Raw genomic sequence first — 15667 nt, forward strand, 5'->3', positions numbered from 1 at the left:
AACCCCTACTAAGTAAAGATGTACCATATATTACTCCCTCCTTGTAGTAATGAATTATTTTGGACAATAAGATTTAAGAAAATGATATTTATTGTGTTAAGTGGAGAAAAAATAAAATGGAGAATGAAAGAGAAAATGAAAAGAATAAATGAGTTTGCTTTTTTGCTAAGAATGAACATTGATCACTTATAGTGGGGCAAAAAAAAAAGAATATTAATCACTTGAGTGATAGATTTCTTATGCGTACATAATTTAAGAAAATGCTAGTATCTTACTGTTATGTTAACGGGAGAGAGAATAAAATATGAGAAATATAAAGTAGAAAAGAAATAGCGAATAAAATAGAAAAAAAGAAGTGAATTGTGTTTTTTTGTGCTAAAAATGAAAATTGATTACCTATATTAGGACTGAGAAAAAGGATATCAACCACTTACGATGGACAACATGTATATAAGTAATTATTAAATAAAAATCACAACTAAATTATACGGAGTATACACATTTCTTATTAATTTTACGAAAAATATAAATAATTCTTAAAACACACTTCATAATTAATTATACGAATTAGTACTTTCTAGTATATTTTTCTTTTAAAAAATAAATTATAGTAGTAGTATTTTATTACATAATTATGTTTTCTAAAATAATTTTCTTATATAATTAGTTATATCAATTATATATTTGTAAAACCTTAGGTGAGAAAAATAAATGTGTTTCAAAATTTAGCACTAGTATATATTTTTCTTACCAATGGAAAAATCAATTCGCAATTTTAAAGTCAGATGCAACTACAAATTTCACTCTTCATAAATTCGGAAAAAAAAGTAAAACAAGACTTAGAGAAGGGAACAAAATTAAAAAATGAGCAAACTATCTGATTATGACTCAATGAAACTAGCATCCGACAATCACATGATTTTAAACACAACACATAACAAGCAAAAAAGCCAGGGTCCACAAAATAACCAATCAAAATTTTCTAGGCACAGTGACTATATAGAGTTTAGGTAAATCAGTATCAATCACGACCCTCACCACGATTACAATCTTCTAGGAAACAAGTTCACCACAAATTAGGTTGGTTTCCGCATGTTACGGCCAGCACGAATAACCTCATCTACGAGTAGCAGCTGGGATGCAATCACGGGGCTGCAACACACAAAAAACCAAATTCAGACAAGGGGATTATGAATTAATGGGAAGAAGATATGAAGGTGTCGGCACATCTAGACACAGTTTTCTCAGACATACCCAGAGTTTATAAGCTGACGCTTTACAATGTAATTGTCAAAGATACCCTCCATTTGAGGGTCAATAGGTTCTCCAGTTTGAAGATTTAGTCCGACCACATTACCCTTGTCGTGTTCTCCCTGAGAAAGAAGAATCAATGTTTAGGGACGTCTTAGCCATAAATTACAATAGGAAGTTCAATCAGTACTCGATAAATACAAAAATTACCGTAAGGTCAATTATCACATCCTGGGTGTCAAGGCCAGAGTTTTCAGCAAGCGTCTTTGGAACCACAAGAAGCGCATCAGCAAAGGCTTCCACGCCAAGTTGGGCACGCTATTCAAAGTTGCAACAACATCAGAGCAAATCCCAAAAACATGTGTATAGATATTACTGAAAGATAAAATGAAATGAATATAACGTACTCCTTTAACAGTTTTCTTGACTTCATTAACCAGGTATTGTCTGGCTGCCACCTCGAAAGCCCCTGCACCCTGAGATATGCAGAAAAACAACAAACTTTATAAAAAGACATTTATTTATTATTCAAATAAAAGAGAAAATGTAGCATTTTTAATACAAATTAAAAAATCACTAATAAATAAGTGAATCGGAGGCCAAAGAAATGGTGATATGTGATCACTGTGAAACTTCACCATGGATCAAGTAGACATTACTAATCAAAGAGTAAAGTTCAATTTAATATCACACATTTAATAAATATATTAGCTCACCAGTACAACAGCTTCATCTTCAATGGTGTTTTTCACTGCCCTCAGACCATCACGAACAGCATCCTTAATTTGAGCAATCGTGTGATCATTTGGCCCTGCATGGTTGTTTGCAGGGTGCATTAGCATATACGCAATGAACATAACCATTTGTATTGAAACAGATGATACACAGGTAGGACCACACAATAAAAAGAAAGAAACAATGAACGGAATAAAATATATTGTAGCCAAAGCCAACAGGTGTGGAGACACAGAACTAAGCAGTAAGATCAGAAACTAAAATTACCTTTAATGAGAATTGTACAAGAGTTAGGATTTTTGACATTTTCCACAAACGTATACTTTTCTTCTCCAAGTACATGTTCATATACCACGCCAGCCCAACCAAGGCACTCAGGGGTTAAATCATCAACTGAGTTGACAGCCTCTCCTCCACAAGCCAAAACCAATCTCTCCATGTTTCTCCTTTTTGCCCTTCGCAGGGCAATTATCTACAAATTATACCAAAAACCAGAATGAACAGAATTAGGATACAAATTTTACAACACGGTTTTTATTTAAAACCATCAACAACAAGATTCTAGGAGTAGATAAAGAAAACATAGATTTTCAAACGTGAAGGAAACCAAACTTTTGGACAGAAAATACTTGTATAAAACAGCTTCTAAACAGTAATGGTTGAGAAATAATTTGTAATTTAGCAAGAAACTGAAAGATCTTTCTAACTAAAGACACCTAATAGTGTGTTGATGCCAAGAGCAAACCACATCAAATGACAAATATATTTAGCGAACTACTCGAAAGAAGTCAAGAACAACAAAATATTGGAAGAAAGAAAGAAAGAGCAAGAATGTAAGTCATCAGTTTTCCTTCAAATTTAGTACTCCCTACGTTTCGCGGGTAGTTGAGTCATTTCATTTTCTGCACTCGTTTTTGAAAAAATGATACTCCCTCCGTCCCACAAAAGATGTCACACTTGTGGGACGGCACGGGATTTTAGTAGGTTTTGTTTTGTGTGTTAAATGGAGAAAGAAAATATAATTTTTATATTCATGTGAGAGATAACTTTTTCCAAAAATGGAAATGTGACATCTTTTGTGGGACAAACTAAAAAGGAAAGTGTGACATCTTTTGTGGGACGGAGGGAGTAATAAATAGTTAAAATGGAGAGAGAGTAAAGTAAGTGACATCATAAGGTAGATAAGAGTCTTATCTACATTATTCTCTCACTTAACTTTTTCTCCATTCTAACTATTTATTATCATTTTTCTAAAACGAGTGCAGAAAATGAAATGACTCAACTACCGCAAAACGGAGGGAGTATAAATTAATTTCCTACGGTTATTAGACAAACATGAAACACACTAACTTGAAGTAAGCTTACAGAATTGGATGAAGCGTGAAGAACTTATATCAAGTATAGCATATCTATTACTATTTCAGTCACACTTCTAGAATGGCAAGGGCAACTTACTCCAGCTCGCGCAAGAATATCTAATGATGGAGGATCAATTCCTTTCTGATTAATGACAACAAAATTGCTGTTATCATCAGGACACACCTGAGAAAACACTAGATATTAGCTTCTGTGATAATAAAACATTTAAACAGTTAACCGCCCCCATTAAGACCACAATGACATAGGCGGACACACAAACCTTATTTTTTAAGTCAATTATTTTCTGGACCCTCTCATCAACAGATCGTCTTTCTGCAGCAACCATTGCCTCTCTTTGTTCAGCACTCGAGTAAAAGAATCCTGCATTTACTTCACTGAATAAAATAAAGTCAATCTCACAGCTCTGAATATCATATGGCTAGCACAAAAATCCACAGATCATTACCTCTTCTCATACTCTAGTGACACATTGCAAGTCAAGATATAACAATTCTCTGCTCGGCGTTTCATATCTGGATGCCTTGAACCATGGTCAAGAACTAGACCCTCAACCTAGAGCAGTAAGGCAATGAATATGTACAGATCAGTATTAGGCAAAACAAATTATACATCATTATGCAACACAACATATCAACAAGCACAGCATCAAGCAGGCAAATTTAATAGCATAATACCAAAGGCAACTGCCAAAGTAAGTTAGCTTCGCTATACAGTCATTAAATCCTAAATTGCTAAAGCTACAACAGGAAAAGAATCAGGAATTCCCTTTAAGCGTAGGACAGATGTAGCTTTTTGCATGGCATTGTTTTAAAAAAATAGCTAAAACGAACCAAATTAAACATTTAATTGACACCTTCCGAAGAATAATAAATCATCAAGATGACATACCAAACGAGTGTCAACATCAAACTTGTGGCGCATGTGCATTATCTCAACCATAAAAAGATCAATATGCTCTTCAGGCTTGCGGATGCAGAGGACCTGCATCATTAAAAGAACATCTTGAAATAATTGGATGTGGCAATTTGCTTTAGATATATAATATTAATTGCAACTTAGCTAATATTATTCATCCATCTTTCTCTGATACCAGGACGTGAAATAAATTAACACTGAGCTCAAGCACTTACAGCATTTACGACAATATCAGTTAGTTGGTCTGCCAATGCCTCGTACAACTGCGTAGGAACAGATGTGTATGCAACATTAAGTGCAATATTTACGAGTTATGTACATAACACACAAATAGAGTGGCTGAGAAAAAACCTTAGTCCTTAGTGTTGTTCTTGCCACCATCTTCAGTATCTCTTTATCAGGTTCAGCACCCATCACTACAGGAGTCTTAAACTTTTCGAGAAACTGGAGTGTTGCTCTTTTAGCTATTTCAAATCCATCAACCAGAACACGTGGATGCATTCCTGAAATAATATTAAGTTACAGCATTTGCAGCCATTATCACAACATGAAAATTGTAACTAGTTTTTACATATACGATTTGCGGAATTTTTTCTACCAGCCAAATCAGAATCAGATGATCAAAAAAGATCCTGGAATATACTGAGAGCCAGAATATTCCTATATTAAAAACTTCACCACTAAAAGTATTAATATTTTCATCTACTGCACAGGTCACAGAAGGCATCCACGGCCACCATCAAAGGCTTCCTATTCGCTATTACTCTTTTTCAATACTCCGTCCGTCCCCTAAAAATATATACTTAGGGGGACAACACATGTTTCAATGCAAAATTGGTAAAGTATGAGAGAGAAAAAGAAAAGTTAGTCGAAGTAGTGTTAGTGGATAATGGGAGTGGGGCATCATTGTAGTATAATTGCAGTGAAAAGGGACCAAGGGGCTATTTTTTGGGGATGGAGGGAGTACTATTAAATTCATTTTCCATAAGAAGGCAATTTTTTCTTACGGCTATATAAGTGTAAGTGTGTGACACCCAATATTATCTTAAATAAAAACTACTTGTAAACACACACAGAAATTTGCCTGAAATCCATGCTTGAGTAATTTAAAAAGAGGTACTTAATATACTTATATATAAACCACCGTGACAGTGATAATACACTTTTGATACCTTACCAGTGATAATTTTAAAAAATGTAATTCTGACTAACCTTCGTCTATGTACCGCTCTGATTGCTTCATGAGCTCACCAATAAAGATGACAGTAGAAGTGGTACCATCTCCACTGGTTTCATCTTGAGCAACAGCAGTCCGAGCAATCATAATGGCTGTAGGGCTTTGTATTTGCTGTCATAAAAATAAAATTATGTAATCTTACGAATAAAGCTATATATATACTCCTCCCCCCGTCCGCGAAAAATAGTCTCATTTTGCCATTTTGGGATGTCCACAAAAAATAGTCCCATTTCTGAAAATGGGAAGTTTCTGTCTCATACTTTACCTACTTTTTCTCCTTTCCTTTCTTACTTTACCATTTCTTATGAAAACCCGTGCCGTCCACAAATGGGACTATTTTTTATGGACGGAGGGAATATATTTTAGTCCTGCTCGCAGCTAAAAATTCCAGCTCGAGAACATGTAGTAAATCTCAGAACCTATCTAAATAATATAAACACAAGATGCAAATAAATCAAGTAGACCTAATGCAAAAAATTAAACAGCTAGCATTTGATCTGGTCCCTACGTGTTTCCTAGCCGGGCCATTTTTTCTATTTGAAATTCAATAAAATGAGCGATAATGATCTTTTCTTTAACTTCGTATCATTTTTGTGTGACTGTTGGAGCAACCCTAGTCTATTCTGCAAACTCTGCCCAATAAATAGATAACATCAGGTTCTCTCCTATTTCTAATGCGCGGAAAACTTCCAGCTGAAGACAAATTTAAACTGGTTGACGGAGTGAATAAAACACAACAATGCTGAGAAAACGTGCTCTTAAACACGATGTCCGTAAAATACAGATTACACACCACTGCAAACGTTAGATACCTTAGAATCTCAACAAGATTTTATTTTTCCTACCAAGAAATATCCAGGGAGACAGATTGTCTACACTTCCAACACCGAATTCATGACACAGAAAGGCAGATTCGCACAGAATATCAATAACCAGCCAGAACAAATACTAGAAATGTGCATTCTCGTATGTTAGCTAGTTAAGTGAAAAAAGTGAATACTATAAAAACAAACACAAAAACAGGGGTACAAAGCTGACCATTTCCTTCAACAGAGTGTTTCCATCCTTAGTGAGCTTGATATCGCCAGCGCCACCAACAAGCCTGCAAATATCAAACGCTAGTTACCAACAGCAAACTCCCACAAGGGAAGTACTATAAAACACTCAAACAAGCGCGCAAAACAAAACATTTAATTACATTTTAATAGTTCCCTTTGGGCCGAGGTTAGATTTGAGCACATCCTGGAGGCCCTTTGCGGCATTGATGTTCATATGCAGCGCATGAGACTTGTTCAGCACCTCAGCGTTAGGATTCAGCACCTTCAGCGACATGGTTAACACTCTACTCCTCGAATGTAAAACCGATAACACTAATGGAAGCTAGAGACTAGCCGAATGAACAATTGTAATGGAAGTTAGATCCAAGTTTCAAAATAGCACGTAGAGAGAGAGTGGAGTGGGGAAGAGGGTTTTTCTCTAGGGCTTTATGGAAAAAGAGAAGCAGAGCACTGTGGCGGGGCTCTTGATACGACGTCGCTTTAGTATATTCGCATAGTATAAATTTGTTCTTTAATATTTTCCGCTTTTCCTTCACTCTCCCAATTCATTGTCCTTACTCCTCAAACTACTCCCCCCCTCACCTATCTCCCTCGACTGCCACCACCAGCCCATCGCCGTCGTTTACACCGAACACGGTAGTTTTCTCTCATCAATTTATCTTATTTTCCTTCTACAAGATTGGAGGGGGCGGGATAAATGATTTAATGTCTGTTCTGGCCCTATTTGATATACTTGACAGTTAAAATCCAAGTGAAATTAGAAAAGCACATTCATAATCGGTTGTGTGATTCACTAAGGCAGCAAGATCATATTTTAGGTATGAACTAGTTTTGCTTTTGAGTTTTTAATAATTTCCTGATTTCAATCCCGATAATTTGAAACAGAAGTATCAGACTGAACTCTTAGACTAAAATGTATTTTCCTTTTGATCAGCGACTATCGGTAGAAATTACAGCCAAAACTCGATGTGCTTGACGGAGATGAAGCGTGAAAATCAGCTGCTGATATTGTATGCTTCACAGACAGGAAATGCAATGGATGCTGCTGAGCGGTTTGGCCGCGAAGCTGAGCGTCGTGGTTGCCCTTCCATCTCTGTCCTCTCCATGGACGAGTTTCATCCCGTAACTTAGAAATTTCAAATGAAAAAGAAATTAAGTTTGATACGATTTGCAGACTTATTTTCTCATGCACTTGAGTATGATAATGATAGTTGTTTTTGCTTGATTCAGAGCGAATTGCCGAACAAGGAAGCCGTCATTTTGGTGGTGTCGACCGCAGGTCAGGGGGAAAATCCAGATTCGATGAAGGTTGCTTAAATTGAAGCATTGTTATCTAATGTTTCTGGTGTCAATCGAATTGTACACTAATATATTGGCTGAACTGCAGGGGTTTTGGAGATTCTTATTGCAAAAGAATTTGACAGAAGATTGGCTTAAAGGGGTTAATTATGCTGTGTTTGGACTGGGCGATTCAAGCTACCAAAAGTATAATGTAATTATTATAAGATTGATTGATAATTTATCTTACTAATCAAGTTTTGGTTGATTAAAATCTCATTAAGCATATATCACATGCTAAATAATATTAAATCATCTAACAACATGACTCTTCTGGTTACAGTTTGTAGCAAAGAAACTGGACAAACGGCTTTCAAGTCTTGGTGCATCACCGATTATTGAAAGAGGCCTGGGAGATGATCAGCATCCTTCAGGGTACCATCTTCACTTCTGGTCCTCTATGCACATTTCTCACTTTAGAGTACTAATTGGTAGACATAGGTCGGTTGACATAGGGTCATGGTTATTCTTTATCACCATTGTGCATATCATCTAAAGTGAGGAGTTATGTATCATGATATAGTTTGTTATATGTGCTGCCAAATATATTAGGAGTAATACTAAAAGGAAATGTGGAAATCAGAAAATGGCCGTGGGGCAAATTATTCTATGGCAGAAAATCTAGAGCTTTAGCATGGAAGTTTGTCTATATCTCCTCTTTTGGGGGCTCCAGATCAGTTTGCACTTGATTTCCTAAATTTTACAAGTTCATAGCCCCGTCACCCGTGTGATTGGCCTTGAAAACGGGGCGAGGGAAATGTGATAAATTAGTTCTTCAATGAAGTCGACCACCAATATTTGTACCCATATTAAGTATGCCTAATTGCCTATCAGTCTGCATGTCAGTTGCACTATTTTAAAAGAGTGATGTTTGATTTTTTTTCTCTAATCTGAAAGCTAGAAGGTAAAAACTTACCATGAGAAGAGATAGAGATTCATCTGTGCAATGGTGTAACTAACAAGCACTTGATATCAGTCTTAGCTGGTTACAATGAGATGGATGGTGGATGGTCAGGAATAGTATGTGGAATGGTCAACCATATATGATGTGAATATGGTGAAAAATTGGGAAGTTGTTTTAGAAATAGAGAGCATAACGCTTACATGCTCAAGTACCATAGATTCTTATACTCTTCATCCCGTCCTTTTGATGTGTACCTTTTTGAAGATTATATGTTTGATTGTTTTCACCTTCTCAATATTTTGCCGTATCTATAGAATGAATTACCACAAGGAAGGCTAATTGGGAATTTATAAAATCATTGTTAGGTATGAAGGGGCTCTAGATCCATGGATGTCCTCCTTGTGGAGTATATTGTATCAAAGAAATCCTAGGTTGCTTCCAAATGCTATAAATCCTGACGATACTTTGATGGATCAACCTAAAGTGCAAGTTATATATCATGACACTGAAGAAGGGCTATCACCTATGACAACCAATGCAGGTTGTTAAACCTTTTGCTATTTTGAAAATAATGTTTTAGTGTTGGACATTTTTTTATTATTTAATGTTATGGCGTTTGCTTATGATATTACTGTTAAACTGTTAAAATACGTTGATAAAAACATGCACTTGATTTATGTGAGGTAATGTAAACTGTAAGATTGAAAAAAATTGTTTGTAATTTATGGTTAGTAATAACTTTATTAAACTTTTGATTGCAGTAATCCTTGTATGACAAGCAATTCTGTTTGTTGTTCTCTGACATTGTTGCCTTGCCATATGCTTCGAGATGATATTTATTACAGAAAATACATATTACTCTGCTCCAACTAGCATAAGCACCCCCAGATTGGTTGTTTGTGTTGTCTAGGAGAGTCAGAGTGTACTATTTGTTTCTTCTATTGGCTTGAATTCAGACCTCTTCTGATTAAACACAATCATTAATTCTTATATGCTTATCTACTGCTATTTACATCGATTCGTTCTCTATAGCTCGACAGTATTTATAGTATCTAAAAGATGCAGCAGATAGACTCGACTGACCGAAATTTTTGGATGTAGCTTTCTCTATATCCTTGGATATTTGCGTTTCAGCTTTAACCATTGGATTCAGATGCTTTTTAACATAAAAGAATTTATGTTACAGATTTTAACTATCTGGAGATGCAACTTGAGAAAGCCCACTCAATGAATCCTGCGAAATATTCTGGAAAAAGCAGGCCTGATTGCTTCCTCAAACTGGTAGGCAGTGTTTTATGCATCTCTAATATTGATTTAATGAGGTGTCCAATAGTTGGAGCTTCTTTGGTTGGTGCTAGGCTATGAATATGGGTATTGGTGAATCACATGTTGACCCTAAAAAAGAAAAAGTTACCTATGTTTTTTTGCCTCACCAAGCAGCATGGAGAAAGCGACAGACAGAACCACTTCATTGCGCATTTTTATTTCATATTTAGTGTTGATCTTTACCTTTTTGTCTTCTTGACCCTATATCTCCACCCTAGTGATGAGGGCTGTCTCTTTAGTCTTTAAATTGCACAGAGTGTCCTGTGAGGAAACAAAATGGAAAAAAAAATATTTAGTAGATTTAAATGTTGTCTTCCTTATACTCATAATATGCTCCAAATAATAGTCATAACCAAGTTGAAAGAATGAATTATTTAATAGAGTGCCTAAAGTTTTCACAGCCATACATCAATTCGATCATACTTGACTGTGTATGAAGTGCTTATTGCTTGCAAATATTTCATAACAATAACAATTATTTTTGTTAATGTAGACCAAGAATTATCAATTAAGTCGGGTGGAAAGCGGGAAGGATGTACGTCACTTTGAGTTTGAAGCTGTTTCATGTGTAAGTGAGGCATATATTTTTAAGATTAAATTAATATACATCAAGTGGCTCTCAATTGATGTGAACCTCTTTATTTAGCTGTCTAAACACTTAACTGATAGTTTATTCCTTTGCAGCCTATCAATTACGATGTAGGCGACATTCTTGAGGTTCTTCCAGGTCAAAGTCCTGAAGCACTCGATGCCTTTATGCAACGGTGTAATTTGAACCCTGAATCATACATAACTGTAGGTAGTTCTCTACTTCACTTTTTATTTTTAGCATTCCAGTTCTTCTGCTCAATATCAAATCCCCAATTTGTCTCCAACTCTCCATATAATCCTGTAACAGCTTTTGTTTCTGTTTTGCTTAGTTATTTTGTCCTCCCAACTGTTTCAGTGCTTACTTGCTTTCAGGTTCAGGTTAGAGATAGTGAGAATTATGGTTTTGCTTGATATCTAATCCCAGTTTTCCCCATATGATTCAAACAGCTTATGCTTCTGTTTTGCCTACATATTTATCCCCCAACTGTTTCATTGCTTGCTTTCAGGTTCAAGCTAGAGATAATGAGAACCGTGGTTTTCAGAAACCTTCTACCCCTGTGAAGGTGAAATCCTTCATTGAGTTGGCAATGGATGTTGCATCAGCTTCCCCTAGGCGATATTTTTTTGAGGTACTATCGGGGCCTGGTTTAGTTCCTTGTTTATTGTCTTTCATTCTAAGAATATAATTTATATCTAAAGTTTGTTATTTTCTTAAAATAAATTTGGTTAACTACTTATCACTTTTAAAGTTAAAAACAGAAGTTACTAGCATATATAGTTAACACATTTTTTAGCTAGCTCACAGGCATACTAGTAGCTCAATAATAGTGCACTTAAAGTTTCCTTTGCTACTCATGACATGGGTTTCATAGATACCCATCACATGCATATATCTTGTTTGCGTAAAAACGAAGACCCTTTGTAAACCAATTGCTCGTGATATATTATGCAGATCTTTCGGATATTGTAAAACACCTCCCAGGTAGGATAAGTAATACAAATCTTTATTTTACAAATCATTAATTTATCAATTATTAATTGATTAAACTACAATACTTTCACTCGACCATCATAAATTAGTTGATGAAATTATTAGAATTTTATTTTCCTACCATAATTTACTTTTGTAGTAGATACTATAGTTTATGTAACCAAACATAATATTGATACATTACATGATACTAGACATCCCAGTCAAACATATCAGTATATCACATATTATGCCATGCTGCATACCAAACAAGACCTTACAATCCTAGATGCTGTGAACTCATGGTTTACCCTATTCTACTAGGTATTGTAACAATATATGTAATAACGATAAACATCCATTGTCAATAAGGACATCTACTCGGAAGATGTCTCAGCTAACTATTTGAGAATTTTTGAAGGGTCCAATTAAAATTACTACATTGAGATTGAAGCATTATATGTCTAATTTAGCTTAGCACTTCTAAATCGCGAGCTACTCCAGGTCATGAGTTTCTTTGCCACTGCTGAGCATGAAAAGGAAAGGCTTCAATATTTCGCCTCACCTGAAGGAAGAGATGATTTATACCAGTACAATCAGAAGGAACGGAGAACTGTCCTTGAGGTGATGATATGGTTTTTTGCTTTGATTACTTAGTATTTCACAAACAGGACATTAATATTTACTTCACATTTTTCTTATTATAAAAAATTTACAAGAGTACTGCAATATAACTGGGAAAGGCCTTCTCATCAATTGAAGTTGGTAATGATGTGGGCCTATACAGTTTGATCTTCAAGTAAAGTGTGTGATTTTTCATAATCTTATAGCAAACAGTTTGCTTTGGTGTAGGATGCTCCATGTAAAAATACCACGAGATCTGTGTAATAGACACTTCATTTTCTTTAGGGTCCTGCTCTGTATGGACTATAGATTTATCGTACTACTAGATACCTCAGTTGCTGTTGATTCGCTGCACCTAGTATAGGAATTAAATTCTCTTACTGTCTCTGATTGTGCAATCATAAATGAAATTTAATTTTTGTTTCCGTGATGTAGGTGCTGGAGGATTTTCCTTCTGTGCAGATGCCCTTTGAATGGTTGGTACAGCTGGTTCCTCCACTAAAAACAAGGGCCTTTTCCATCTCTTCATCTAATTCAGCCCATCCAAATCAGGTCCATTTAACTATAAGCGTAGTGTCATGGACAACACCTTACAAGAGGAAACGCACGGGTCTTTGCTCATCATGGCTTGCGGGTCTTGATCCCAATCAGAGTAAGATTAGTTTTACGGCAACCCCTCCCCTCCCAGGACCTCTTGTCCAGCAAAATGTATTTACAGTTTCCTGTTAACAGGAGTCCTTATACCAGCATGGATTAGCAAAGGCTGTCTTCCTCCGCCACCACCATCACTTCCTCTGATTCTTGTTGGACCTGGAACTGGATGCGCACCTTTCCATGGGTTTGTGGAGGAACGTGCAATTCAGAGTAAAACTGTTACAACTGCTCCTGTTGTCTTCTTCTTTGGGTGTAGAAACGAGAAGGATGATTTCCTGTACAGGGATTTTTGGCTGTCACATTTGCAGAAGAATGGAGTGCTTTCTGAAGAGAAAGGTGGAGGATTCTATGTTGCCTTTTCGAGGGAACAGCCGCATAAAGTGTATGTACAACACAAAATGAGGGAGCAAAGGAGTAAAATATGGAGTTTGCTAAGTCAGGGCGCTGCTGTTTATGTTGCTGGATCTGCAAATAAAATGCCTGCTGATGTAATGTCAGCATTGGAGGAAATTGTTTCGAATGAAACCGGGGTTCCAAGAGAAGCTGCATCGACATGGATTAGGACACTGGAAAGGGCTGGCAAGTATCACGTCGAGGCTTGGTCTTGACCTTCTTATTAAAACTTCCATTGCAATGTTTACAAGCATGAAGGTGCACGCCTTTTCGCAATATTTATGGGTAAAAATTTGTTGTTCAACATACTTTGTTAAATGCATCTACTGAAAGAAGAATACATTTTTCTGAACTGCTAGAATTTCCTTGTTTTTTATTAATTTATTATAATCTGTGTTTTTGTTCGATATTGTTGATGTTATTAATCTTCGTAGATATATACGTTGTTCTTTTGGATTATGAAGGGTGTAAAAGACTAATTCACCTGATAGGCTAATAGGAGATGAAATTGTGTTAATGCTCTATTTACTCATAGCAATCTGCAAGTGTTGCCTTGAACTAGCAAACTAAAATTTTCTGACATAATTAAGGTGTATCATCATGTATTGTTTTTCCATTCACTTGTGCATCAAAAACTTTGTCCTCTGACATTTCGGCATTGGTTTGCACATTATATACATTTAGATTTTCTATTATTTCTTCATCATCTGATCCGCACATTGCATTGAAGCCATCATCATCTGAGTCGAATGCATCTCCAGCTGCAACAGCGCCATCTGAGTCGATTGCATCTCCAGCTGCTGGTGCTACCTCATGGTAATCATCTTTCATGGGAATATCTTTTAAATCTTCACTCTCTTCTTGCAGATCAATGTTTCTGCTCAATTCTAGAGTGATCCCATTTTCTTTCGCAATTTGCTTAAGCAGATTTTGTCTGGTCTCCATGCTCGCTCTCTCTGTCGATAATCCCTCTACCAACTGCAATGAAATTATCCTCTTAAAACCATGCACTTGCTTAATTATCATCTCAAACTCTCAGACTAACTTACCTTAGGATAAACTCTGCAGCCATTTCTTAATTCCACAGCACTGTATGCAAAGTCTTTGCCATATTTGGAAGTGAAGATGCGGCGAATCTCTTGCAGCTCTGGGAACTCTCCAGTTCTCGAAGCAGCAAAGATCAAGCTCGATACCGCCTCCTTCACCTCATCAGGACACTCCCTACATCACACAGTCAGACCTCCTGTTAACACTTCCTCTGGTTTAACAAAGGAGAAAAAAAAAAAAAAACTATGATCGCACTATTTTTACACCTGCTGTTTGTGATAATCTCAGTGCTCTCCTTCAATATATGGCAGCACATCTCTATCATAACCAGTGCATCCAGTGAATTTTGCTCCTTGATCACTTGCTCAACCTATTAACAGAAATTAAACTCACATCAACTACACACACTCAACTCGATTGTGGGATGATAAAATATTCAGCATGTGAGACCAACTTACTCGAACGAGAGCATGGTGTTGATGAGGTTGTTGGTGCAGCAGCTGAATCACATCGGATCTTGCTTGGCTGCATCTCACGCCATGAAGGTTTCTGAGAATTGCGATTCTAGAGACTGCGAGATTTGCCACTGTCCTTAGCTTCTTCGAGGCGCTGGAGCTTCTTCCCAGCAGAGCATTCAACCGCTTTCCCATTCTGCTCAACTTGTTGATCTCTTACAACCTTTAATATAGTTTGGTGGTTTGATTTGATATGTTTGGCAGTTATATATAGTTTGAGGAGTTGAACGAAAGATTCAAACTGCATGTGCGCAAATACGTATGTGCGCTGAAGATTTCTCCACTTTTATTTTAGATTTTCATAAACTTTGACTCCGGTATGAATGAGTCCATTTTCAACTTGTAACTTTTCCTTCTACCTTTTACTATTTGTGATTTTTATGGCTCAGTCAATGAATTGGAAATTTATTGACTAGTCTTATTACTGGTCCTACACAAAAATTAATTAGTTTTAAAGGCCTCTCAATAGTAAGCTTTGCCAACATTAACGTCATTTGAGCCCCTCAACGAGTTGGTTTTGTAAGAGCATCCACAGCTCTGCCACCAGCTCGGTCCCATCTCGCTGAGACGAGATGGTGGTGAGACATCGTTGCAGGAGTCTTGTTGCGCCGAGCATCACTTGGTGGAGAGGAAGTGTTTTAGTTATCGAGCGACGTGCCTCCCCCACATGGCGCATTCTTATTGGGCAGTGAAGCCCACTCGCCTCGTCTACGAGTGGCTTCTTTTGCC

At 36.6% G+C, this 15667-nt stretch overlaps 3 protein-coding genes across 5 annotated transcripts; 1 reads left to right on the forward strand and 2 right to left on the reverse strand.

Annotated features, from left to right (window-relative positions):
• Window positions 1-857: 857 nt before the first annotated feature.
• Window positions 858-6993, reverse strand: LOC125213368 (T-complex protein 1 subunit zeta 1-like). The gene is made up of 15 exons (XM_048113879.2): window positions 6717-6993; window positions 6557-6620; window positions 5494-5629; window positions 4633-4784; window positions 4497-4544; window positions 4255-4347; window positions 3812-3918; window positions 3626-3740; window positions 3442-3528; window positions 2254-2458; window positions 1968-2062; window positions 1659-1727; window positions 1462-1569; window positions 1255-1373; window positions 858-1152 (listed from the first exon to the last, which is right to left on the reverse strand). The coding sequence occupies exons 1-15, from the start codon at window positions 6848-6850 to the stop codon at window positions 1077-1079; spliced, it is 1608 nt and encodes a 535-aa protein (XP_047969836.1). The 5' UTR covers window positions 6851-6993; the 3' UTR covers window positions 858-1076.
• A 114-nt stretch (window positions 6994-7107) lies between these two features.
• LOC125213366 (Flavodoxin family protein) lies at window positions 7108-13783 on the forward strand. Of its 3 annotated transcripts, XM_048113870.2 has the most exons (14): window positions 7108-7212; window positions 7317-7394; window positions 7511-7698; window positions 7807-7884; window positions 7964-8068; window positions 8198-8289; window positions 9184-9359; window positions 10005-10099; window positions 10638-10712; window positions 10829-10939; window positions 11242-11364; window positions 12210-12329; window positions 12765-12981; window positions 13062-13783. In XM_048113870.2, the coding sequence occupies exons 3-14, from the start codon at window positions 7543-7545 to the stop codon at window positions 13589-13591; spliced, it is 1878 nt and encodes a 625-aa protein (XP_047969827.1). In that variant the 5' UTR covers window positions 7108-7212; window positions 7317-7394; window positions 7511-7542; the 3' UTR covers window positions 13592-13783. The 3 variants fall into 3 exon arrangements, with proteins under 3 accessions (XP_047969827.1, XP_047969833.1, XP_047969834.1); XM_048113876.2 differs by lacking the exons at window positions 7108-7212; window positions 7317-7394; window positions 7511-7698; ... (4 more) ...; window positions 10005-10099; window positions 10638-10712 and having other exon boundaries at window positions 10829-10943; XM_048113877.2 differs by lacking the exons at window positions 7108-7212; window positions 7317-7394; window positions 7511-7698; ... (6 more) ...; window positions 10829-10939; window positions 11242-11364 and having other exon boundaries at window positions 12238-12329; window positions 12765-12805; window positions 12882-12981.
• A 146-nt stretch (window positions 13784-13929) lies between these two features.
• Window positions 13930-15141, reverse strand: LOC125213369 (uncharacterized). Its single transcript, XM_048113880.2, has 4 exons — window positions 14882-15141; window positions 14690-14793; window positions 14426-14597; window positions 13930-14354 (listed from the first exon to the last, which is right to left on the reverse strand). Exons 1-4 carry the CDS (start codon window positions 15071-15073, stop codon window positions 13962-13964), a joined length of 861 nt encoding a protein of 286 aa, XP_047969837.1. The 5' UTR covers window positions 15074-15141; the 3' UTR covers window positions 13930-13961.
• Between the last annotated feature and the right edge of the window lie 526 nt (window positions 15142-15667).

The sequence above is a fragment of the Salvia hispanica genome, chromosome 3 (genome assembly GCF_029641045.1).
Source record: "Salvia hispanica isolate PSC_SH4W2 chromosome 3, Shi_PSC_v1, whole genome shotgun sequence".
Classification (NCBI taxonomy): Eukaryota; Viridiplantae; Streptophyta; class Magnoliopsida; order Lamiales; family Lamiaceae; genus Salvia; species Salvia hispanica.